Genomic DNA, 26,777 nt, shown 5'->3' on the forward strand with positions numbered 1-26,777 from the left:
TACTAGCTATACCATGACCTGGATGAATGAAAATCTTCATAGACATTATTGAATGTATTTACTTGACAGCTATAGCGCCACCACCTGTCTGGGAGGTTACAAACATAATTCTAAGTATTATATGTAGAGTAACTAGAAGTTGCAGTTCTATGACAATGGCACGGCGCTTCCTCCAGAGTAACTAGAAGTTTCAATTCTATTTCGTGGATAGGTTATTTTAATTACACTTTTCCCAGTGCATTTCTCCATTCCTAGAGTTATTTAACGCTATCCCCCAATGAGCAGGTAACGGCAGCTAATCCTACAGAGTATCCAGCTATTCCTCTTTTAATTGCTGCTGATTTGCCGGCGTAAGGACTCAACGCACGAAGATTAAATTTGGTTCAACGGTTCTCAAAAGCTGATCCGGAGACTCTCGAAGCCGAGTTAGTTCTATAAGAGAGAGACCGTCCGCGGCCAAAAGTTCCCCTGAAAAACTAAAAACGGCAAAGGAATTGGATGTTCTTGCTCTCTCAGCACGTTAGCGCTCCCCGTCAGTGTCACTCGCAATGACATCTCATTATATAGGAAAGGTGCGTCAGGACAGGGAACGCGTCGCTCTCCGGCTCTGAAATTCCTATTATGACACACGGCTCTGAGTTAATTAATTCCTGTGGGATAGACAATCCGCAATAGGGGGGGGGGCTTTTTTTTTTTCGGTAGTAAGCTAAATTATATCACATGCCAGTTTGATACAATGTGGCAGCGAGAAATAATAATAAAAAAAAAAATATTCTGCACTTTTTTTTCCCGTTAATAAACTTAACGACAAAGGTAAGGAATCCAAACCGCCTAATGAAGCGCGGGCCGCCATGACCCAATTAAGTCAAGCGCCGGTAGATATTTCATAGTTACCATAATTTCATTTGGATTAGCTGTAATTCCAATTTGCTTTCAATTACTTATGCTTTCTGTGCATATGGGGGCTGAATAATGGCTTAACCGTATGGCTGCTGGGCCTTTTTTCCATCGCCCGTTGGGTTAACAGCAAATCCGCAGCCTCATTTCTATATTTTTTTTTAATTTTGGGTGTTAATGTTTTGCCGTGTCGTTGTGGGATATTGCTTTTCTCTTTCTTCCCGATTGTTCCTGCATCATTGGGTTTTATTTGAAGCCTAATGCGATCCACATTACACTTGCTCCTACAGCTCCTACAATACCAGCCACTCGCAGGCTAACAATCTGCTGGGAGATGATGAAGCAGATGTGGGAAGAGCGACCCCCCCCCCCCCCCCCCGTGATTAATTATGATAGCCTCACTATGAACTGTTTGTAAACATGGGGGCTGGAATGAATAGAATGGCTAATTCGTGGTGCCTGGGGGTTAAAACGTGACCTGACCCGCTCCCCCTGCTAAGAAGGATCTGAGCCTTGGGCTATGGATACAGATATTCGTAGGCAGGTCCAGATCAGCGGTGAGGTGAATAGAGATAACAGAAAGAGCATAGGACTGGGCCGAACATACTGTTATGTAAGTGACTTACTACCCCTACTGGGGTAAGTTTCACAGTAGACTCAACAGGGGTCAGGGGGCAAGGTGCAAAAAATTTATGCAATTTGTGCTTAGTCTAAGGGAATCCCTATGCTGCTATAGTTTTATGGTATCTCTCTGTACAGGCTATGAGCAAACTTAGGGGGCTGTTCCTGCTGAATTGTGCTTAGTACAGGGGAATCCCTATGTGCCATAGTTTTATGGTATCTCTCTGTACAGGCTATGAGCAAACTTAGGGGGCTGTTCCTGCTGAATTGTGCTTAGTACAGGGGAATCCCTATGTGCCATAGTTTTATGGTATCTCTCTGTACAGGCTATGAGCAAACTTAGGGGGCTGTTCCTGCTGAATTGTGCTTAGTACAGGGGAATCCTATGTGCCATAGTTTTATGGTATCTCTCTGTACAGGCTATGAGCAAACTTAGGGGGCTGTTCCTGCTGAATTGTGCTTAGTACAGGGGAATCCCTATGTGCCATAGTTTTATGGTATCTCTCTGTACAGGCTATGAGCAAACTTAGGGGGCTGTTCCTGCTGAATTGTGCTTAGTACAGGGGAATCCCTATGTGCCATAGTTTTATGATATCTCTCTGTACAGGCTATGAGCAAACTTAGGGGGCTGTTCCTGCTGAATTGTGCTTAGTACAGGGGAATCCCTATATGCCATAGTTTTATGGTATCTCTCTGTACAGGCTATGAGCAAACTTAGGGGGCTGTTCCTGCTGAATTGTGCTTAGTACAGGGGAATCCCTATGTGCCATAGTTTTATGGTATCTCTCTGTACAGGCTATGAGCAAACTTAGGGGGCTGTTCCTGCTGAATTGTGCTTAGTACAGGGGAATCCCTATGTGCCATAGTTTTATGGTATCTCTCTGTACAGGCTATGAGCAAACTTAGGGGGCTGTTCCTGCTGAATTGTGCTTAGTACAGGGGAATCCCTATGTTGCCATAGTTTCATGGTATCTCTCTGTACAGGCTATGAGCAAACTTAGGGGGCTGTTCCTGCTGAATTGTGCTTAGTACAGGGGAATCCCTATGTGCCATAGTTTTATGGTATCTCTCTGTACAGGCTATGAGTAAACTTAGGGGGCTGTTCCTGCTGAATTGTGCTTAGTACAGGGGAATCCCTATGTGCCATAGTTTTATGGTAGCTCTCTGTCCCGCCTGGATTTCAGTGCAAACTGTAATTTAACTGCGTCCCCCCCCCCCCCCGCCATTTACCTATCCCATGTGACTCTTATCTTCACCTTTGGACAAACACAAAGTAAAATATAAAAATCAAGGCCCTTTCAAAGCAATGGGGCACATTTACTAAGCAATTTTGAGAAAATGTAGATTTTTTTTTTATTTCTAGATATTTTCAAGATTTACAAATTGGTTTTTCCCAGTACTTGATTTTTCTGATATTGTTTCTCCAAAAAATTTAGTTTTTAGTTTGTTTGTTTTTTAAATAACTCTCATAATTCGTGATTTATTAATGTTTGGTTAACTTTCAAAAAAAAATTCAACAGGTTTGATCTGTCGAGTCCCATTGAGTCCTACGGAGGTTTACAATAGTAGAGGAACAGAATAGTCACTGATGGCCTGTCCTTGATGCATTTATTAAGGGGAAGTTAATCCTCTCTTTGTTTTCTGTTTCACCCAGTTTCAAGGGAAGTTAATCCCATCAATGTTTTCAATTTCACACATTTTCAAGGGGAAGTTAATCACATCATTGTTTTTTTATTTCACCCAGTTTCTAGTGAAACTGAATGAGCGCCAATGCTCCTAAAAGGGCTGCTGGAGCAATTCATGTTTGGGAAGAGGGTCGGACTGGGAGGTGCAAGGCCCACTGAAGCTCCCGCCAGCCGCGTCCCCTTACCAACCCCCCCCCCAGGGGCCCCCCTAACCCCCCCGCAGGTTCCCCCACCCGATGTCCTCCCCTAGGTGCACGTAAGTTTAATGCGTGACGGGAGAAGTGGTCGGGCAGGGGGAGCGCTGGCAAGGGTCGGGTCTGGGCCCAGTACGACCCTGTTTGGGAAAAATAATGAGGATTCATGGAAATGAACATCTGTTTGAACCCAAATTTTTTTTCAGCTCAAAAAAATTCTGGATTTTCAAATATAAACCCCAAATTTTCATACAAACGATTCAAGCGTTATGGGGACATTTTATAAATGCAACAATGATCGAGTTTAATTTGAATTTATACAACTTTGAAGTTTTTTGGTAAATCAACGTGAATGCCTTTGGGGCCAGTTTGGGGCACTGGAGTTGCATTTTTGTGCCACTTACACATGTGGTGCCCAAAGTGCCCCTGTGCCATTGCCCAATTGAATCTGATAACTGTATTTCCGCCCATGTAAGGCAGCAGTGTACGGAGCGAGGTTGTGTACAATGGAGTTGAACGTGATAACTCTTACCCCGAGTCCCAGCCGCGCATTAGTGCTGCGCTCTGAGCTTTTATTGAGGGAACTGCGCACTAAACCATCTCCTGGGAATCATTGTGGAGAAGCGCTGCCTCCTTGCTCCTCGCCGGCACTGCCGTACCCACCAATCCCGGAACGAGCAAGGCCCCCTGGGAACATTAAAGCCTACTGCTAATCACCATTCCGATGCCATTGTCATTCTATGAACAGGTTAAATGGATGTGCGCGTTCCTGGCACAAAATACATTCCCCCAAAACAGAGGGGAGATTAAGCTCTTTCGGCAAATATTTACTTAGCTCTATTTGTCCCTTGGGAGCTTTAATATTCTCTGCCAGGCATTTAACAACATCGCCAACCGTATTGACTGAGCCGACGGAACCAATCACCAACATTCCAAAATGTGATAGAATAACTAGTGTAACAGAGTCACTGATTGGCTGAAAAGGTGTTTGTTAACCTGATGGTATTCTATTTAAAAGTCTACTATAAAGACTTTATGCCGCACTGATACAAACTAAGTTAGCACTATTGGCTGTTTGAACTACAGCTCCAACGTCATTGGTCATCATTTGGGTCGGGGTAATGGATCTTTAAAAGCACAAATGGGTTCTTTATGATATGAGTTGAATTAGTAGGAATAAGCAGTTACGGTTCTCAGTTCTAAGATCCTCAAATGAGTTGCATTGGGATGAGAGGTGTTTCTTCTCAAAATAACAAAAGTGTCCTGGGGTTGTTTTCTCTAGAAAAAAGCCGTTTGCGAGGGAACACGATTACAGGTATCAGACCCCTTATCTGGAAACCCATTATCCAGAAAGTTCCGATTTACGGAAAGGTCATGTCCCATAGACTCCATTTTAATCAACTAATTCACATTTTTAGAAATGGTTTCCTTTTTCTCTGTAATAATAAAACAGTACCTGTACTTGATCCCAACTAAGATATAATTACCCCTTATTGGGGGCAGAACAGCCCTATTGGGTTTATTTCATGGTTAAATGATTCCCTTTTCTCTGTAATAATAAAACAGTACCTGTACTTGATCCCAACTAAGATATAATTACCCCTTATTGGGGGCAGAACAGCCCTATTGGGTTTATTTCATGGTTAAATGATTCCCTTTTCTCTGTAATAATAAAACAGTACCTGTACTTGATCCCAACTAAGATATAATTACCCCTTATTGGGGGCAGAACAGCCCTATTGGGTTTATTTAATGGTTAAATGATTCCCTTTTCTCTGTAATAATGAAACAGTACCTGTACTTGATCCCAACTAAGATATAATTACCCCTTATTGGGGCAGAACAGCCCTATTGGGTTTATTTAATGGTTAAATGATTCCCTTTTCTCTGTAATAATAAAACAGTACCTGTACTTGATCCCAACTAAGATATAATTACCCCTTATTGGGGGCAGAACAGCCCTATTGGGTTTATTTAATGGTTAAATGATTCCCTTTTCTCTGTAATAATAAAACAGTACCTGTACTTGATCCCAACTAAGATATAATTACCCCTTATTGGGGCAGAACAGTCCTATTGGGTTTATTTAATGGTTAAATGATTCCCTTTTCTCTGTAATTATAAAACAGTACCTGTACTTGATCCCAACTAAGATATAATTACCCCTTATTGGGGGCAGAACAGCCCTATTGGGTTTATTTAATGGTTAAATGATTCCCTTTTCTCTGTAATAATAAAACAGTACCTGTACTTGATCCCAACTAAGATATAATTACCCCTTATTGGGGGCAGAACAGCCCTATTGGGTTTATTTAATGGTTAAATGATTCCCTTTTCTCTGTAATACTAAAACAGTACCTGTACTTGATCCCAACTAAGATATAATTACCCCTTATTCCCATTATCAGCAACCATACAAATACCCACAACTAAACCAATGGGGTAGAGCATTAAGCTAACTATGAAACAAATGTTTGACTTTGTCTTTAAACTTGGTTCTAAGATTCTTTGGAACCAAACAGGGGCAGAAGAGAAAGGTTGTGCTAATAACATTTCCTATGCTTTCCAGGTCTGGAATTGGATTCAAAATAGGCCCTGGAATTCCAAGTACACAGAGGCCCAAACAGCCCCCCCACTAGCCCAATAAATAAGCTTCTAGCTAGCAATATAATGGTTCAACACTTACCCAGTACAGTGTATACAGAGGCCCCACCTCGGGAGTAGTACTATGGTCAAAATAGGGCACAGTGTTATGGTAGCAACGCCCATTGTGTTCCATTCCTAAATGGGCCTCATTCACCTCATTCCTGCACCAACAGGTCTCAAAAACCAGATCAGAATCAGAACCAGTGTTGTTAATCAGCTGACCCAGAGCAGCACGGCTTTTGTAATAGGGGATCTTAACAGGGGGGCAAACATACTTCTTACACAGATATATCAACGGGTACCAGCGAGAAGCCCTTAGCAGTATTTGGAAAACATCACTTTTTAATAATAATAATAATAATAATCTATATGGTATGATCAGTAAGTACCCGAGAGTCCTACAGAACCTTACTCCATTGCAGTCATACACTGAAAGCAGGGTCAGACTGGTTGGTGCAGGGCCCATCAGGGCTTCTGCCTCAGGGGGCCCCTGCACCCCCCAATGGCCCCTGCCGCAGCCTGGGAGTGGTCAGGGCAGACCCAGGACATAGCCATGCATTTTCTGGCCCCATTTTACTTGCTGGCAGGCCCCACCATGCAGGAGGCCCAGGTGACCAGTGGTCTAATAACTGGGGCCCATTGGGGGAGATGGCCCTGACAACTTAGAACAGGTATGGGACCTGTTATCCAGAATGTTGGGAACCTGGGGTTTTCCAGATAAGGGATCTTTCTGTAATTTGGATCTCTATACCTTAAGTCTGCTAAAAAAAAAAAACAGTTTAAACATTAAGTAAACCCAATAGGATTGTTTTGTCCCCGCCTTTCTGTCATTTGGAACTTTCTGGAAAACGGGTTTCCCAGTAACGGATCCCATACCTGTAGTATGGAGCCCCATGATTGTTGATGTTGGCCCTGGAACTAATAATACGTAGGGGAATATATTTATAAATTTGCTGGCGAGACAAACGGCGCTGAAATTCAAACATTCAACTTAAATGCAGAGGTAAAGTCCCACGTGATTAACTGTTTGTGTGCCTGTGGCGCTCGCTGTGTATTCACAGGTCGGGGAAGCAATAAGGTGAGTTAGAGATGCTCCAACTCTGTAGCTTATCGATTTGGCCAAATACCATTTTTTTTATCTGAAAATTTGTCCAAACTGCTCCAAACCCTTATTTTTGCGTATTCAAATGTGAGAAAAATATTAAAATTGCAGGAGTTGTGAAAACAAAATGGACCATTCAGCTGTTTTTGAATTATTTTCCATACTCTTCTGACTCTTTCCAGCTTTCAAATGGGGGTCACTGACCCCGACAACCCAAAAACTATTGCTCTGTGAGGCTCCAGTTTTATTGTAATTGTTACTTGTTATTACTTATATTTCTATTCAGCCCCTCTCCTGTTCAAATCCCTGTCTTCAAACCACTACCTGGTTGATAAGTTAAATTGGACCCTAGCAACCAGATAGCTGCTGAAATGCCAAACTAAGGGGGGCTCCTGAACAAAAAGCTAAATAATTAAAAAACCACAAGTAATAAAAAATGAAGACCAATTGCAAATATTCTCAGGACAGCACTCTCTGCATCATACTAAAAGTTAATTTAAAGTTGAACAACCCATTTAAAGTAACATGGTGGAACAAGATTTGGCTTAGCATTCGGCTGAATCTGAATCCTGCGAAAAGTGCTACAACTTGGCCAAATTCCAAACCAAACCCTGGATTTGAAGCATCCCTGTTGTAAGCTCTTTTGGGCAGGGCTCTCTTCACCTCCTATATCGGTTATTGGTTGCTTTATATGTTACTCCTTGTAGAGTGTAAGCTCTTTTGGGCAGAGCTCTCTTTTTCCACTCTTGTATCGGTTATTGGTTGCTTTATATGTTACTCCTTGTAGAGTGTAAGCTCTTTTGGGCAGGGCTCTCTTCCCCTCTTGTATCGGTTATTGGTTGCTTTATATGTTACTCCTTGTAGAGTGTAAGCTCTTTTGGGCAGGGCTCTCTTCCCCTCTTGTATCGGTTATTGGTTGCTTTATATGTTACTCCTTGTAGAGTGTTAGCTCTTTTGGGCAGGGCTCTCTTCCCCTCTTGTATCGGTTATTGGTTGCTTTATATGTTACTCCTTGTAGAGTGTAAGCTCTTTTGGGCAGGGCCCTCTTCCCCTCTTGTATCGGTTATTGATTGCTTTATATGTTACTCCTTGTAGAGTGTAAGCTCTTTTGGGCAGGGCCCTCTTCCCCTCCTGTATCGGTTATTGATTGCTTTATATGTTACTCCTTGTAGAGTGTAAGCTCTTTTGGGCAGGGCTCCCTTCCCCTCTTGTATCGGTTATTGATTGCTTTATATGTTACTCCTTGTAGAGTGTAAGCTCTTTTGGGCAGGGCCCTCTTCCCCTCTTGTATCGGTTACTGATTGCTTTATATGTTACTCCTTGTAGAGTGTAAGCTCTTTTGGGCAGGGCTCTCTTCACCTCCTGTATCGGTTATTGATTGCTTTATATGTTACTCTGTATGCCCAATGTATGAAACCCACTTATTGTACAGCGCTGCGGGATATGTTGGCGCTTTATAAATAAATGTTAATAATAATAATAATCCCTATTATTATAAATTCACCATTCAGTTTGCACCAATTTTACACCAATTACACTTTTTGTTTGAAATTTCTTTGCAATCAAAAGGGAGGCATGGCAAGGGCCCCTGTAGGGGGTTAGGGGGGCATGGCAGGGGCCCCTGCGGGGGGTGCGGGTGATGTGGGCAGGGGGGGCACCTTGGGGGGTCGCCTTGGGGGACCCCTGCAGTCCAACCCTGCATTTGGCAACTCCCTAAGTTTTTGGCACAAACTATTATAAATAAGCCCCATAGTCGACAATGAACCCATAACATTACTATTAAAACATTAATAAAGATTTACTAAATATAAATATCTGTGAAATTAAAAACCTCATTCCTAAAACTCTCTCTAATTCCCACAGGGCGGGGGGGCTACAGATTTACCAGCAGCTCTGGCCTATGATATAAAATACAATTATCCAATCATATTTCGGTTAAAAATAGAAAGGATTTTCTTAATTAAAAAATCTAATTGAAAAAATACATGGAGAGCGGCGTCAATTGTTTATAACACATGATATGATTAACTGAGGGTCCCCCCCCCCTTTCTGATTAACCACAAATTCTGCATTTAAACAACTATTCAAACTTCCCAAACCGCTCGGAATAATATATATATATACGGCCGTCGTTCTGCCTCAATTGCTTCCACTTTTCTTTTTTTAATGTACAAATTTAATTTTACACTGTTCAGTCTGTAAAAAAAAAAAAAAGAGGGAGATTTGATTATACCTGAGTGTTCTGGCCCCGGTTATTCCGTATCGCAGTAATCTGGGCGGTAATTGGTTGATTAGGGGCCGTGCACTCCATCTCTGCCTGTGTTGCTATGGAAATTCTGCAGGAGCCATTATAGATGAGAACTTTATCACTTTCCACTTTAGGGCTGAAACGAGAGAGAGAGAGAGAAGGGGGGAGAGAGAGGGAGGGGAAAGGGGGTGTCATCAATCTTAATGAAATGCAATTATTTTTGCTCTTATTAATCATTGCGAGCCATTAGCTTGTGGCAACTGCGCGGCTCCATTTGTCAAACTTTGCAAATTTCTGTAATTCTGTTTCCATTCCTGTTTTTTTTTTTTTTATCGTTTATTTGTTTTCCTGATCTGCGGTACACGGGAAAGCACATGTGCGAATGTATCACGCCATGGCCGCTTACACGCGGGTTCACCAGCGTGCACTAGTGCGTTTGACCAGTAAATGAATGTAGGGTTAGCCATAAGGCTGAGGGTATATAGATGACACCGGCGTATCTTAGTCGCCATCGTTGGCGTTGAGAGAGTAACCTGGATCCCTGCGGGGCACCGGATAAATTGGAAAGGGCTCCGACGCCATTGGCTAACTGCCCCCCCCCCCCAATTCCAACTGTGAAAAAATGAGCCAATTTAAGGATTCGTATTCCCTCTCCTCAGTTTATTGCAATACGATTCTTCCACTGATAGCTTGGAACATTAACTTAGTAACTTAATTAAACTTACTTAACAACCCAGAATAAGGAGATGCGATATATGTGCTAGTTATACTGCCAGCCGCTGCGCCTCTCTAATGCGCTCTTATTTAGCAGGGAGAGGGGGAAGGGAGGCAGGGGTTTGTTTTTTGGCTCTGCGTGGGGTCTCGTAGGCTGAGCTTATGGGACAACAGGTAACAGGGCTGCGAGGGGCCCCCTTTATAGGCACGGTACTAACAGGGCAGCACCCCCACAGTATAATGCAAATGGGAGAGAATTCTATATGTCCAGATGTGAAATAGATTATAGTATCCGGAAACCCGTTATCCAGAAAGTTTCGAATTACGGAAAGGCCATCTCCCATAGACTCCATAAAAAGCAAATAATTCTAATTTTATAAAATGATAATAAGAATAAGCAGTTACGGTTCTCAGTTCTAAGCTGCTCAAATGAGTTGCATTGGGATTAGAGGTGTTTCTTCTCAAAATAACACAAGTGTCCTGGGGTTGTTTTCTCTGAAAAAAAAAGCTGTTTGCGAGGGAACACGATTACAGGTATCGGACCCCTTATCCAGAGACCCATTATCCAGGGAAAGGTCATCTCCCATAGACTCCATTTGAATCAACTAATTCACATTTTTATAAATGGTTTCCTTTTTCTCTGTAATAATAAAACAGTACCTGTACTTGATCCCAACTAAGATATAATTACCCCTTATTGGGGGCAGAACAGCCCTATTGGGTTTATTTCATGGTTAAATGATTCCCTTTTCTCTGTAATAATAAAACAGTACCTGTACTTGATCCCAACTAAGATATAATTACCCCTTATTGGGGGCAGAACAGCCCTATTGGGTTTATTTCATGGTTAAATGATTACCTTTTCTCTGTAATAATAAAACAGTACCTGTACTTGATCCCAACTAAGATATAATTACCCCTTATTGGGGGCAGAACAGCCCTATTGGGTTTATTTCATGGTTAAATGATTCCCTTTTCTCTGTAATAATAAAACAGTACCTGTACTTGATCCCAACTAAGATATAATTACCCCTTATTGGGGCAGAACAGCCCTATTGGGTTTATTTCATGGTTAAATGATTCCCTTTTCTCTGTAATAATAAAACAGTACCTGTACTTGATCCCAACTAAGATATAATTACCCCTTATTGGGGGCAGAACAGCCCTATTGGGTTTATTTAATGGTTAAATGATTCCCTTTTCTCTGTAATAATAAAACAGTACCTGTACTTGATCCCAACTAAGATATAATTACCCCTTATTGGGGCAGAACAGCCCTATTGGGTTTATTTCATGGTTAAATGATTCCCTTTTCTCTGTAATAATAAAACAGTACCTGTACTTGATCCCAACTAAGATATAATTACCCCTTATTGGGGGCAGAACAGCCCTATTGGGTTTATTTCATGGTTAAATGATTCCCTTTTCTCTGTAATAATAAAACAGTACCTGTACTTGATCCCAACTAAGATATAATTACCCCTTATTGGGGGCAGAACAGCCCTATTGGGTTTATTTCATGGTTAAATGATTCCCTTTTCTCTGTAATAATAAAACAGTACCTGTACTTGATCCCAAATAAGATATAATTACCCCTTATTGGGGGCCATACAAGCCTATTGGGTTTATTCAATACGTAAATTATTTTTTGCAGACTTCAGTTATGGAGATCCAAATTAGGGAAAGATCCCTTATCCAGAAAACCCCAGGTCCCAAGCATTCTGGATAACAGGTCCCATACCTGTATCTGATAAACACAACTGCCCAACAAAGGTGAGTTGGGAGAAGAGGAGGCTGCATTGGGCCCCATAGGGAGTCATGGAGTAAAAGTTATATGCACATCACAAATGCATTGCTTTACTGCACAATCAGTCCCCCCAGGGCTTGCAAAATGGAATCCAGGGCTATTGGCCAAGGTAATCCTACCTACTTACATACCTGGCTGTACCTCCTCTGTGCCAGGCCACCCAACTGCTCCTTAGGCACATGTCCCTGCTGCCTAGCCCTGCTGGAACCTTTGTAAAGTTGTTGAACTATAAAGGTTGTCAAGGAATGACGAGAGTTGTAATTCAACAACAGTCAGAGGGTCTTAGGATAAACAGCTAAGCTTTGTATAAGTAACAGAGCCCTGTATTTCCTGTAGCCCTGCTACAAAGTATAGTTTTGTTTATTTTTATATTCAGTTATTTCTGGGACATCACTATAGGGCACAACTAAACTCCCCCCACTATATTTATATTTTGCCATTTGTTCCCATTTACAGCCCTTCTGCCCCAAGTCCCATCATAGACACACTTGGAAACAGCCCTGTTCTTCTGTATATGACCACCAAAGACAGAGTTGGCCAGCAGGTCTGATCGGCACCTTATTTTGCTTACAGTGCCATGACCACGGGCACTTATTCTTTTTCTATTCTCCTTCAGGCTAGAAATCCACATTGGGCTACCAAATAGCAATTTGGCCCTTATTTGACATCCTCAAGGATCTTTATTCATCCTTGTGTTGCTCGCCAACACTTTTTACATCATGAGTGTGGCTTACAAGTAAAAATGTTGGGGATCCCTGCACTAGGGCCTTCTTCCCTAGGCTCTGGTTTTACTAAGGCCTTCTTCCCTAGGATCTGGTTTTACTAAGGCCATCTTCTCTAGGCCCTGGTTTTACTAAGGCCATCTTCTCTAGGCTCTGGTTTTACTAATGCCATCTTCTCTAGGCCCTGGTTTTACTAAGGCCATCTTCTCTAGGCTCTGGTTTTACTAAGGCCATCTTCTCTAGGCTCTGGTTTTACTAATGCCATCTTCTCTAGGCCCTGGTTTTACTAAGGCCATCTTCCCTAGGTTCTGGTTTTACTAAGGCCATCTTCCCTAGGCTCTGGTTTTACTAAGGCCATCTTCTCTAGGCTCTGGTTTTACTAATGCCATCTTCTCTAGGCCCTGGTTTTACTAAGGCCATCTTCCCTAGGTTCTGGTTTTACTAAGGCCATCTTCCCTAGGCTCTGGTTTAACTAAGGCCGTCTTCTCTAGGCTCTGGTTTTACTAAGACCTTCTTCTGTAAGCTCTGGTTTTACTGTGGCCTTCTTCTCTAGGCTCTGGTTTTACTAAGGCCGTTTTCTCTAGGTTCTGGTTTTACTAAGGCCATCTTCCCTAGGATCTGGTTTTACTAAGGCCGTTTTCTCTAGGTTCTGGTTTTACTAATGCCATCTTCCCTAGGATCTGGTTTTACTAAGGCCATCTTCTCTAGGCTCTGGTTTTACTAAGGCCATCTTCTCTAGGCTCTGGTTTTACTAAGGCCGTCTTCTCTAGGTTTTGATTTCATCAAGGAATTTTTTTTAGACTCTGTTTTCATTAGGGCCTTCTTCCCTGGTTTTACATTGTTCACTCCTTATGTTCTCTTCAAAAGTACAACACTGTACTTTAGTACACCAAAATATCCAGTGGCAATAACCCTAATCCACAACAAGCCCATTGGCTATCAATGCTGGGTGTTTCATAATGTAAGGGTTCAAATAATGGTTCCCAATATTGTTCGTTTCTCCTTTCTCTTCTGCACCTTCAATATCTTTATATATTTCCCTACTGTTCTTTCTCCCCCCTAAAGCCAATATTCCCACTGGTATTTGCCAGGTGTGGTGTTATAGTTAAATATCCCCTCAACGGATAAAACTTAATAATCTGGACCTAAAGGCGCAAGTTGATTTCTTTGCCATCAAAATGCTGACATGATCCCTAAGAGCTTCCACTGGGAGTAGAAGGGTTAACCGGTTTTAATTAGCTTTAGGATGTTACTAATTAGAGCTGGCAAGCATTTAATTAGAGTTGCACTATTTAATGAGAGTCAGGCATAACCCTCTCAGTGCCATCAGGTTAGTAATGTGCTATAATACAACAATTTTTATAGCATTTCCTCAGCTCCGGCATCTAATTAATTACATCTTAACTGTAATTATTAATGTAACAGATTAAGAAAATTGGGAGCAGAACCAACCTATTTGCTGTGCTACAAAGCTAAATATAAAAAAAAATAAAACAACTCGACGTTAGAAGAGTAATGGGCGATAGAAATCGGGGGGGGGGGGGAGAAGCAGCTTTTGGGACTCGGCCAATCAGGATAAAGCGGACTTTTGCTGACCCAAACAGATCAAAGGAATTAGGCGGAACCATCCTGAGATCTGATCGGAATATTCTAATTTAAATGTAATTTACTGGGTGGGAATAGGAGCTAAATGGATTGTGTGACATGCAGAGAAATTAATTTGGGGGATTAAAGCTGAGTGTAAGGGGTTTATGTAATAAACGTTGCAAACTAATCGCCTACAGCAGCCAATCAGCTATGGGTTACTGCACCTGGGCAAACTTTGTGCCTTTTTTTCCATATTGGGGGGCGGCAGGGCTAGGTTTACAATTTTAACTCTTGTGTAGAGTCTTACTTTGACCCCTTCTTAAAACTATGGGGTATATTTATCAATGAGTGAAGTTAGAGCTCACTACAGTCTGCTCAAGTGAAATTCTACTACTCTCCATTCATTTCTATGGGAGTATTTATCAAAGAGAAAGTGAAAGTTCCCACCTCTGCCACCCAGGGGCGGGCCAAGCTTACCGGGCGCCCTAGGCAACCCGGTCGGCCAACTCCGCCGACCTCCCCGCGATTAGATCAGTCATTGCCTCCACCGCTAATAACAAGCGGCGCAGGCAATGACAAAGTAACACTAGGGGTAGGCAGGAGAGGCCCCCCAATCGTTGCGCCCTAGGCAGCTGCCTCTTCTGCCTACCCTTACCTCTGTCGCTGGGCAAGGGGGGGCAGTGATGTCACAGGGTAGAGAAGAGGCGGGGCTGTGATGCCATGAGGATGGGGAAGAGGCGGGGCTGTGATGCCATGAGAATGGGGAAGAGGCGGGGCCGTGATTCCATGAGGCTGGGGAAGAGGCGGGCCGTGATGCTATGAGGATGGGGAAGAGGCGGGGCCGTGATGCCATGAGGATGGGGAACGGGCGGGGCTGTGATGCCATAAGGATGGGCAAGAGGCGGGGCTCTGATGCCATGAGAATGGGGAAGAGGCGGGGCTCTGATGCCATGAGAATGGGGAAGAGGCGGGGCAGTGATGCCATGAGGATGGGGAAGAGGCGGGCCGTGGTGCCATGAGGATGGGGAAGAGGCGGGGCCGTGATGCCATGAGGATGGGGAAGAGGCGGGCCGTGATGCCATGAGAATGGGGAACGGGCGGGGCTGTGATGCCATAAGGATGGGCAAGAGGCGGGGCTCTGATGCCATGAGAATGGGGAAGAGGCGGGGCTCTGATGCCATGAGAATGGGGAAGAGGCGGGGCAGTGATGCCATGAGGATGGGGAAGAGGCGGGGCCGTGATGCCATGAGGATGGGGAACGGGCGGGGCTGTGATGCCATAAGGATGGGCAAGAGGCGGGGCTCTGATGCCATGAGAATGGGGAAGAGGCGGGGCTCTGATGCCATGAGAATGGGGAAGAGGCGGGGCAGTGATGCCATGAGGATGGGGAAGAGGCGGGGACGTGATGCCATGAGAATGGGGAAGAGGCGGGGCCGTGGTGCCATGAGGATGGGGAAGAGGCGGGCCGTGATGCCATGAGAATGGGGAAGAGGCGGGGACGTGATGCCATGAGGATGGGGAAGAGGCGGGGCCGTGATGCCATGAGTACGGGGAAGAGGCGGGCTGTGATTCCACGAGGATGGGGAAGAGGTGGGGCCGCGATTCCATGAGGATGGGGAAGAGGCGGGGCCATGATGCCATGAGGATGGGGAAGAGGCGGGGCCATGATGCCATGAGTATGGGGAAGAGGCGGGGCCGTAATTCCATGAGGATGGGGAAGAGGCGGGGCCATGATGCCATGAGGATGGGGAAGAGGCGGGGCTATGATGCCATGAGTATGGGGAAGAGGCGGGGCTGTGATGCCATGAGGATGGGGAAGAGGGGGGCCATGATGCCATGAGTATGGGGAAGAGGCGGGGCCATAATGCCATGAGTATGGGGAAGAGGCGGGGCTGTGATGCCATGAGGATGGGGAAAAGGCGGGGCCATAATGCCATGAGGATGGGGAAGAGCCGGGGCCGTGGTTATTGATTGCTTTATATGTTACTCTGTATGTCCAATGTATGAAACCCACTTATTGTACAGCGCTGCGGGATATGTTGGCGCTTTACAAATAAATAATAATAATAATTGTTAAAGCAGCAATCGTCATTTATTTACCTGACAAACAGGCCACGGAGATGTACAGTATGGACAGATCCAGCTTTAACTTCCAGGCACAAAGCATTGTTCCTCCAACCGCTGCACATATACACATAGGCCCCGGGCTTGGTCACTATCCCAGCCCCGGACTGTACGGTTACATTGCAGTGAATGAATGTATCTTGTTTCCTATAGCAATTCTCATGGTCGCTCACATCGCAAAGAAACAGCAAGGAGTCTGGAAGAGAGAAAATACTGCATGAAGCCATTGGGTTCCCAGTGCGGCATTGGGTCATATGTGCCCTTTGTATTCCTAGGTAAAGGGGTTTAGTATGATGTAGAGAGTAATATTCTAAGACGACTTGCAGTTGGTCTTCATTGTTTTTTTGTAAATTATTTCACTTTTTTGTTCAGCAACTTTTCAGTTTAAAATTTCAGCCATTATTTTGTTGCTAGGCTTCAAATTACCTTAGCAACCATGGAGTTGTCTGAATGAGTGACTGGTATATGAATAGGAGAGGGACGTAAATAGAAAAAAAAGTAACAAAAAGTAACAATAACAATAAAACTGGAGCCTCACAGAGCAATAGCTTTTGGCTGCCGGGGTCAGTGACCCCCATTTGAAAGTTGGAAAAAGTCAAAAGAAGAAGCAAACAATTCAAAAATGATAAAAGATAAATAATAAAGACTAATCATCCCTTTAACCCAATATATATATATGGGTACCTATCTATCCATGGGCACATATTAATGTACATCCCATTGCATCCAAGGTACTCAATAGCCATATTGAAGTCCCTATGTAAAGGGTGCCTTTGTCACTTATATTATCCTTTTTTCCAAATAATAACCAGGGTCATTATTATAATTCCACCCCCAAAAATAACCAATACAGGTATGGGACCCGTTATCCAGAATGCTTGGGACCTGGGGTTTTCTGGATAAGGGGTCTGGATTCAGATCTCCTACCTTAAGTTTGCTAAAAAAAATATTCAAATAGTTATTAAACCCAATATGGCTGTTCTGCCCCCAATAAGGGGTAATTATATCTTAGTTGGGATCAAGTACAGGTACTGTTTTATTATTACAGAGAAAAGGGAATCATTTAACCATTAAATAAACCCAATAGGGCTGTTCTGCCCCCAATAAGGGGTAATTATATCTTAGTTGGGATCAAGTACAGGTACTGTTTTATTATTACAGAGAAAAGGGAATCATTTAACCATTAAATAAACCCAATAGGGCTGTTCTGCCCCAATAAGGGGTAATTATATCTTAGTTGGGATCAAGTACAGGTACTGTTTTATTATTACAGAGAAAAGGGAATCATTTAACCATGAAATAAACCCAATAGGGCTGTTCTGCCCCAATAAGGGGTAATTATATCTTAGTTGGGATCAAGTACAGGTACTGTTTTATTATTACAGAAAAAAGGGAATCATTTAACCATGAAATAAACCCAATAGGGCTGTTCTGCCCCAATAAGGGGTAATTATATCTTAGTTGGGATCAAGTACAGGTACTGTTTTATTATTACAGAGAAAAAGGAAACCCTTTTTAAAAATGTGAATTATTTGATTAAAATGGAGTCTGTGGGAGATGGCCTTTCCCTAATTCGGAACTTTCTAGATAATAGGTTTCTGGATAAGGGCTCCGATACCTGTATTAAAACCAGCTGGGGGACTGGAGTCAGGACGCAGCTGCCATGTTGTACCTCCGCTTTAGAGCGCGGCAGCCAGTTTGGCTATTAATATGCCATTACAACCCATGCTAGTTATTGTTTTCCCGTCTTCTCATCTGACAGTTTTACTGATCTCCCGTGGAGATGTTTTGTCCAGATGGAATGGGAAAATGCCGACCTCTCGTGGTGAGGATTCAGACAGCTGGAAGAGAGAGGACGGCGCTCAGAAGTGAGCGCAAGCGGCTGAGCCCTGACAGCTTCCCATTCGAGAGATGACAAGAGATTTCCCTTCCCCGCTAATTCTTTTGTCACGATCCCAGCTGTGCGCGCGGCCGGCAGGTACCGCTCATAAATATTCCAACGCCGGCGCGTTCCTCTCACACTGACCCAACACTAAAAACTCAATGAGTCTCCTTCACACAATAAATACTAATCACATATTTTTGTCCCTTTGTTAAGAAAATAACCAGCTTTTTCCTGATGTATAATGTAATAATATAGTTTGGAACAGTTCCCTAAGCCCTGCCCCCTGTTCCCTAAGCCCTGCCCCCTGTTCCCTAAGCCCTGCCCCCTGTTCCCTAAGCCCTACCCCCTGTTACCTAAGCCCTGCCCCCTGTTACCTAAGCCCCACCCTCTGTCCCCCTGCTGGTCCAACTGGCTACTTTGTGACTCAAATAAAATATAACAGTAGTCGCCTGTCCCCAGCCTGCCTTCAGCCTGCCTCCTCCCAATCCCACAATCCCCTGCTGCACACATAGGGGGAGATTTACTAATCCATGAACAGTCCGAAGGCGTCCAAATGCGATTTTTTCATAAAGATCGTTTTTTTTGCGACTTTTTCGTCGTTGTCGAGACTTTTACGTATGTTCCATGACTTTTTCGTCACCGTCGCAACTTTTTTGTATATTTTCCGCACCGTTTTCGTCGCCGTCGCGAAAAAATCGGATTGATTTTTCCGCCGTTTACAATCGCTCAATACGAAAAAAACGAGACGGCGACGAAATAGTCACGCAAAATATGATAAAGTCGCGACAAATACGAAAAAATTGTGACGGCGACGAAACAAGTCGCAAAATTTTCGTTTTCAATTCGATTTTTTCCCCTTTCGGGATTTGGATTCGTGGATTAGTAAATCTCTCCCATAACGTCAATAAGGAAAGGAACATCCCAGTGCAATGCATTGTGGGTTATGTAGTTCCTGCATGCTGTCTGTAAGCTGTGGGGAAGTTGTTACAATCTGTAACATCAATGTTTTAGTCCCTCCTCCCCTGCCAGGATTTCAAATGATGCAGAAAGAGAAGAACTCTTTTGCAGCTGGATTTCAGCATATAAAATGGGATTTATTCCTACTGTATGAAGGAACAGATTACAGGGATAGGGATATTAGGGGTTTCTAGTGTGGGGTGGGGCTCTTTTGGTTCAGAAGCCGGAGTTTCTCTTTAACTGAAAAGCCCCCTCCCACCACAGACCTTTCTTCTATTGTGCAGCTTGGGATCCTTTGGAGATGTTTATAATAATACTAATAATAATAATAATCAATTGTACTTATCGGAACGAAATATAGAAAATCTAGACCTCAAAGCTATTTTCCACCATGAATGTATCCGAATACCAGTTACACAGTTATATTGAGAGAGTAAGTAGGGCCAAGTAGTTATAGCTCAAGGTTCTAGGTAATACTAATTACCTAGAAATACCTAGAAATACAAATAAAAAGCTTTAGTATGAACTAAACTGTTCTGCTCATTCACGTTTAATGATGATGGGTATCGCTACGGCTACATAGGCAGCATCAACAGTCTGAGAGAGGCAGTTTGCTGGAGCAACCAAGGCTAAGGTCACATGGGTGGTTAGGTCACCATCACGGCCATATATAACGTTTCAGACAAGATCTACCTTCTTCAGAGCCAAACTGATCTAATGGAGTCTAAACTAGTCTAACTAGCAATTAGGCAGGTTATATATAGGCATTATGGTTGAACTTGATGGATGGATGTCTTTTTTCAATCTATGTTACTATGTAAAGGGTACCATAGGGGGTACCAAGGGTGCCATAGTAACCCCCTGGGATGCTGATATCAAGCGCTGTCCATAGGCAACTAGTGATGAGTACAATAAACACCATGAGCTTCTTGGTTGCCACTTTCCCATCTGGATATGGCATCTGCCTGAAAGAGGCCTCCATTTTGATTAGGGATACACCAAATCCAGGATTCGGTTCTGGTTTCGGCCAAGATTTGGCCTTTTTCAATATGATTCAGATTTGGTTGAATCAATTCCCTGGCTGAACCGAATCCGAATCCTTAGAATCACGTGACTTTTTGTCACATAAACATGGAAGTTGAACCATTCTGTATCCTAATTTACATATGTAAATTAGGGTTCGGATTCGGTTCGGTATCCTTTACGAAGGATTTGGGGGGCATCCCTCGTTTTTTGCCTCCGGTTTTAGCCTCTGTATTACTTTGCCTTTATGTGCCGCTTATTTCTGACGATAACGGATCCATTAAGGCTCCTCCGCCTCGCTCTCCCTATATTGTTTGTGTTTCCTACCCAGAAATATCTGCCATCAGGTAGGGTTGTAAAAAGTCTGCAGTGTCTGCGAGCGGAAAGAGCCCGGCGACGTGGCAGCTTTGAGCGATGCTCGGATCCCACCACGTTATGTGGGTTTGAGACATTACGGCACTAAAGGGGGTTAATAGAGCTAAGAAACTTTATTTGTATTAATATCATCCCCCCCCCATCCCTCACATTGGTAAGTGTACACATCCATCTGTTAGGCTTTAATGAGATCTTGGTGGTAGCCCAGATAAATCAGCGGCACATGAAATGTTTAAAAGAGAAGGAAAAAAAAAAGGAAAGAAAAAGAAATATCCGCAGCGATTCCAGTGATATCTGTCTCAATGTGCCACGGCCAAGTAAATGTTCTATTCATTGCAATCAAAAGCTGCTCGGGCAAAAGCAGAGGTCACAGCCCGGGAAGCAAAGCTCATCCGTCACGTGTCTGCGCCCAATAATAACCCCCCCCCCGCCATCTAAATTAGTGTGAGAGAGCTGGGAAATGGCATGGAAAGGGTTAGCAACCCAAATATTACACTTTGCCTAATTAAACCAAATTAAGTTCATTTCATATCTTCAGTGATTTTAAAGTTATTATTTCTAAATATAATTAGTATTGAATCAGTACTTTGTAACATATATTTATGTAACAGTCACCCCGCTATAGTTCCAGGGGTACCCAGGGCACAAATAAGCACTCACCCCAAATCCCCCCCTAACTGGCCTTCAGGCTGGGCCCCCTTAGCCCATAACAAGGTTACAGATATATAGAAACATTGGGGTAACAGTCACCCTGCTATAGTTCCAGGGGTACCCAGGGCACAAATAAGCACTCACCCCAAATCCCCCCCTAACTGGCCTTCAGGCTGGGCCCCCTTAGCCCATAACAAGGTTACAGATATATAGAAACATTGGGGTAACAGTCACCCCACTATAGTTCCAGGGGTACCCAGGGCACAAATAAGCACTCACCCCAAATCCCCCCCTAACTGGCCTTCAGGCTGGGCCCCCTTAGCCCATAACAAGGTTACAGATATATAGAAACATTGGGGTAACAGTCACCCTGCTATAGTTCCAGGGGTACCCAGGGCACAAATAAGCACTCACCCCAAATCCCCCCCTAACTGGCCTTCAGGCTGGGCCCCCTTAGCCCATAACAAGGTTACAGATATATAGAAACATTGGGGTAACAGTCACCCTGCTATAGTTCCAGGGGTACCCAGGGCACAAATAAGCACTCACCCCAAATCCCCCCCTAACTGGCCTTCAGGCTGGGCCCCCTTAGCCCATAACAAGGTTACAGATATATAGAAACATTGGGGTAACAGTCACCCCGCTATAGTTCCAGGGGTACCCAGGGCACAAATAAGCACTCACCCCAAAACCCCCCCAACCTGCAGTGTGTAGATGCCCAAAGCATTTCCCCACAATAGAATATTCATACATCTCATACAGCTTGTCTAGAATTTCCCCCAATGATATTTTCATTCCCATGACGTGGGGGGGCTGCACTTTCTCTCCATGTAATGCTCACTAATTCTTGCACAGGTAAAAACAATCTGTACTTTCATAAATATTCCCTATTGGGGTTAGCAGCTTCCAGAACAGAAAATGAATTTGATTAGAATTACAGATAAGCCTCCCCTGGTACCTGGAAGAGATGGTTGTTATTTTGGAGGAAATCACACATTTAGAAGGAGAAAAAAAAAACGTTCATGGGGTGACATCTAGTGGCCAATTTATGCAATTACAGACTCATTCAATACCCTTATAATGACTTTAATTACTTAGTTACATAGACAAGTTGGCTTGAAAAAAGACCAAAGTTCACAAATTCAGCCTCTCTAAATGAACCCCAGTGCACATTGATAAACATACACTCATACCAGGCTATCTATATACTCGTATATATAAACTATATATACCAACATCAATACTAATTGCAGATTTTAGTATAGTATAGTAGCAGTGGAATAGCCTCTGGGAAGGGACTGGGGCTGTGGGATAGCAGGTATAGTAGGGAGAGATGGTGCCTATAGTAGCAGTGGGGGGATAATAGCCTCTGGGAAGGGACTGGGGCTGTGGGATAGCAGGTATAGTAGGGAGAGATGGTGCCTATGGTAGCAGTGGGGAGATAATAGCCTCTGGGAAGGGACTGGGGCTGTGGGATAGCAGGTATAGTAGGGAGAGATGGTGCCTATAGTAGCAGTGGGGGGATAATAGCCTCTGGGAAGGGACTGGGGCTGTGGGATAGCAGGTATAGTAGGGAGAGATGGTGCCTATAGTAGCAGTGGGGGGATAATAGCCTCTGGGAAGGGACTGGGGCTGTGGGATAGCAGGTATAGTAGGGAGAGATGGTGCCTATAGTAGCAGTGGGATAATAGCCTCTGGGAAGGGACTGGGGCTGTGGGATAGCAGGTATAGTAGGGAGAGATGGTGCCTATAGTAGTAGTGGGGGGATAATAGCGTCTGGGAAGGGACTGGGGCTGTGGGATAGCAGGTATAGTAGGGAGAGATGGTGCCTATAGTAGCAGTGGGGGATAATAGCCTCTGGGAAGGGACTGGGGCTGTGGGATAGCAGGTATAGTAGGGAGAGATGGTGCCTATAGTAGCAGTGGGGGGATAATAGCGTCTGGGAAGGGACTGGGGCTGTGGGATAGCAGGTATAGTAGGGAGAGATGGTGCCTATAGTAGCAGTGGGGGATAATAGCCTCTGGGAAGGGACTGGGGCTGTGGGATAGCAGGTATAGTAGGGAGAGATGGTGCCTATAGTAGCAGTGGGGGGATAATAGCCTCTGGGAAGGGACTGTGGCTGTGGGATAGCAGGTATAGTAGGGAGAGATGGTGCCTATAGTAGCAGTGGGGGATAATAGCCTCTGGGAAGGGACTGGGGCTGTGGGATAGCAGGTATAGTAGGGAGAGATGGTGCCTATAGTAGCAGTGGGGGGATAATAGCCTCTGGGAAGGGACTGGGGCTGTGGGATAGCAGGTATAGTAGGGAGAGATGGTGCCTATAGTAACAGTGGGAATACATTTTTCTTCCAAGCACAACTTCTCTCCAACCCAGAGCCCACTGAGCACGTGCAGTGCCACTGACACACAAAAGATTGCCTAACAAGTAGTAGGGAGAGATGGTGCCTATAGTAGCAGTGGGGGATAATAGCCTCTGGGAAGGGACTGGGGCTGTGGGATAGCAGGTATAGTAGGGAGAGATGGTGCCTATAGTAGCAGTGGGGGGATAATAGCCTCTGGGAAGGGACTGTGGCTGTGGGATAGCAGGTATAGTAGGGAGAGATGGTGCCTATAGTAGCAGTGGGGGATAATAGCCTCTGGGAAGGGACTGGGGCTGTGGGATAGCAGGTATAGTAGGGAGAGATGGTGCCTATAGTAGCAGTGGGGGGATAATAGCCTCTGGGAAGGGACTGGGGCTGTGGGATAGCAGGTATAGTAGGGAGAGATGGTGCCTATAGTAACAGTGGGAATACATTTTTCTTCCAAGCACAACTTCTCTCCAACCCAGAGCCCACTGAGCACGTGCAGTGCCACTGACACACAAAAGATTGCCTAACAAGACCCAAGATGGGGAGCTGCTGGGGGCAACTGGGAAGGGCTGTATCATTACTGGTATAGGGCTGCTGCCCCTCTGGGCTGGTACAGTCAGTACAGTATATAATATACAGCATTTCTAGCCAGAGTTCTCTTTCAGCATCTTAAGTAAAGTATGAGGTTCAGCGATTACTTGCTCCTCACCTCACTCACCGCACTCACACCTCACTCACACCTCACTCACACCTCACTCACACCTCACTCACACCTCACTCACACCTCACTCACACCTCACTCACACCTCACTCACACCGCACTCACACCTCACTCACACCGCACTCACACCTCACTCACACCTCACTCACACCTCACTCACACCTCACTCACACCTCACTCACACCGCACTCACACCTCACTCACACCTCACTCACTCACACCTCACTCACACCTCACTGTGTACAATGCACAATGGGCGCTATGGGCACACAGTTCTGCACGTGGCACGGTGCCCAAACCATTACACTGACTCCATATAGTTCCATATATTCCCAAAGCATAATTTCACTTTCCATTCATTATTCTCAGATTCCGTTGCAGCTTCTCCCAGCTTGAATAGCAAATAGGTCTCTTTGCTTTACCTGAGGCGCCTCGGTGCAATTCCCTTAGCAACGGGGGGTAATTAGATCCTAATAGACCCAATCTCACCTTATTTGAATTCGCTGAGTTTTGGGGGCCACAATGAGAAGAGGTTAAATCAGGGAATTGCCGGTCTGGACTCTTTTTATAATTGTGGGGGCGCAACTTGGGAATAAAGTTACAGTTTCTTCATTTTGTTGCTTTTCTTTCATAGAATATCAGTGCGTTGTTAGGGAACTTTAATTAAGTTGCGTAATGTTTGTTGTTATTGGCTTCTTGCTTTCCTGTATACGACAGTTACCTGCTGATTAATTGTTCAAACATTACAGTTTTGCTTTCCCATGAGAAACAATACGAGTCGAGGTAACTGGTGCACTTTGATCTACCCTGGGTCGGACTGGGGGGTGCAGGGCCCAATGGGCTGCTGCCCCAGGGCCCCCCCCCAAGGGACCCCCGCCGCCACCCAACCTCCTCTCCCAAGCACTCATACTTTATTAGGTGAGTTGGAAGAGGGGAATCTGCTGGTTGGGTGAGTGCCAGCAGGGATCAGGTCCCAGTTCCCCCTCTGGCCCAGTCCGACCCTGGATCCACCACTGGGATCAAACTGGGAATTTTCTTTTATCCAGCTAGTGTTCTCCCAATGTGCCAAGTTCAGGGCTGTTATTAGATGATACAGAAGGAATATAAAGAAAAGCTCTTATGTTGAGTTGGTTGGTTGCCCAACTCTGCCAGTTCAAGCCCCATTTGAAATTATCAGTGGTTCAGTCAACCCAAATCTCAACCCAACTGCTGGGCAACTTCCAGACTGGGGGGCGCAGGGCCCAACGGCCTCCCTTTCATAAAGACTAGAGAATCCTGACACGTTAGGACAGGGATCCCCAACCAGTGGCTCAGGGGGAACATGTTGCTCCCCAACCCCTTGGGTGTTGCTCTCAGTGCCCCCAAACCAGGGAGTTATTTTTGAATTCCTGACTTGGGGGCAAGTTTTGGAGGCATAAAGAACATGTGTACTGTCAAGCAGAGCCTCCTGTAGGCTGCCAGTCATCATTGGGTTATTAAATAACCAATTACAGCCCTTATTGGTCATCCCCTAGGAAATTTTTTTCATGTTCGTGTTGCTCCCCAACATTTTTTTTACATTTAAATGTTGCTCACGGCTAAAAAAAAGTTTGGGGACCCCTGCGTTAGGTGATGAGTGGGGGGGAACCTACGTGCCCCAAAAGCCCCTCTTGAATACTTTAGAGCCAAAGGGAAGCTGAAGTTTATTCTCCGAGTTGGCCACACTGGTCTGCGAGTTCATAGAGCAATGATCCCTAATATCTAGAGTATTAATGATCCCAAGGCTGCTAGGCCTGCTCCCTTCTTCTAAGGAGGCTATAACACTACAGAAGGGCTATGGGATGAGATTAGGATGGTGGGCAGTGAACAATAGCCTCATATGCAATAATGAAAGTGCAGAAACAATGTAGACAACAAAAGCAATATCCATTGTATCTACAGTTATTCCCAAGCAGCAGCTCAGGGGCAACATGTTGCTCAGAGACACAGTTTTACCCCGAACAGAGCCTCCTGCAGGCCAGCAGTCCCTATGGGGCCACCCAATAGCCAATCACAGCCCTTATTTGGCACCCCCAAAGAACTTCTCCTGCTTGTGTGGCTCACTTTTTACATCTGAGTGTAAATCACGAGTAAAAAAGGTTGGGGATCCCTGGTAAATACAATATATTGTACAAATCCAGTGGGAGAAGACAAATATTGGCATATTAACCCTTTCCTTTTGGCATCGTCAATCAAAATGATTCCTATATACGATCCACCCATTTGGGAAACTTACCGTGTAAGTGCCAGTTGGAACAATGGATGTTGGTTGGCGTGGTGAGGCTGTCAGATATTTCACAAGACGTCCCACAGATAGTAACGGAAGTATTTCCAGGAGAAAACCCTGATCCATAAACGTCCAGGCTCGGCCTTCCCGGGCAGCCTGAAAAGCAATGAAATTAAATGTAATGGGAAATAAAGGGGGGGAGCCAGTGGTACTGTGAGTGGCAGG

At 44.5% G+C, this 26,777-nt stretch overlaps 1 protein-coding gene across 1 annotated transcript in view; it reads right to left on the bottom strand.

Annotated features, from left to right (window-relative positions):
* pkhd1 (PKHD1, fibrocystin/polyductin) overlaps positions 1 to 26,777 on the bottom strand; it is a 301,224-nt gene that overhangs the window by 236,999 nt on the left and 37,448 nt on the right. Inside the window, exons 33-35 of the mRNA XM_002933603.4 lie at positions 26,562 to 26,708; positions 16,324 to 16,543; positions 9,379 to 9,529 (exon numbers count right to left, since the gene is read on the bottom strand). Coding sequence (XP_002933649.4) covers positions 9,379 to 9,529; positions 16,324 to 16,543; positions 26,562 to 26,708 — 518 coding nt within the window. The remainder of the gene's footprint in view (positions 1 to 9,378; positions 9,530 to 16,323; positions 16,544 to 26,561; positions 26,709 to 26,777) is intronic.

This window comes from Xenopus tropicalis, chromosome 5, assembly GCF_000004195.4.
Source record: "Xenopus tropicalis strain Nigerian chromosome 5, UCB_Xtro_10.0, whole genome shotgun sequence".
Taxonomy (NCBI): domain Eukaryota; kingdom Metazoa; phylum Chordata; class Amphibia; order Anura; family Pipidae; genus Xenopus; species Xenopus tropicalis.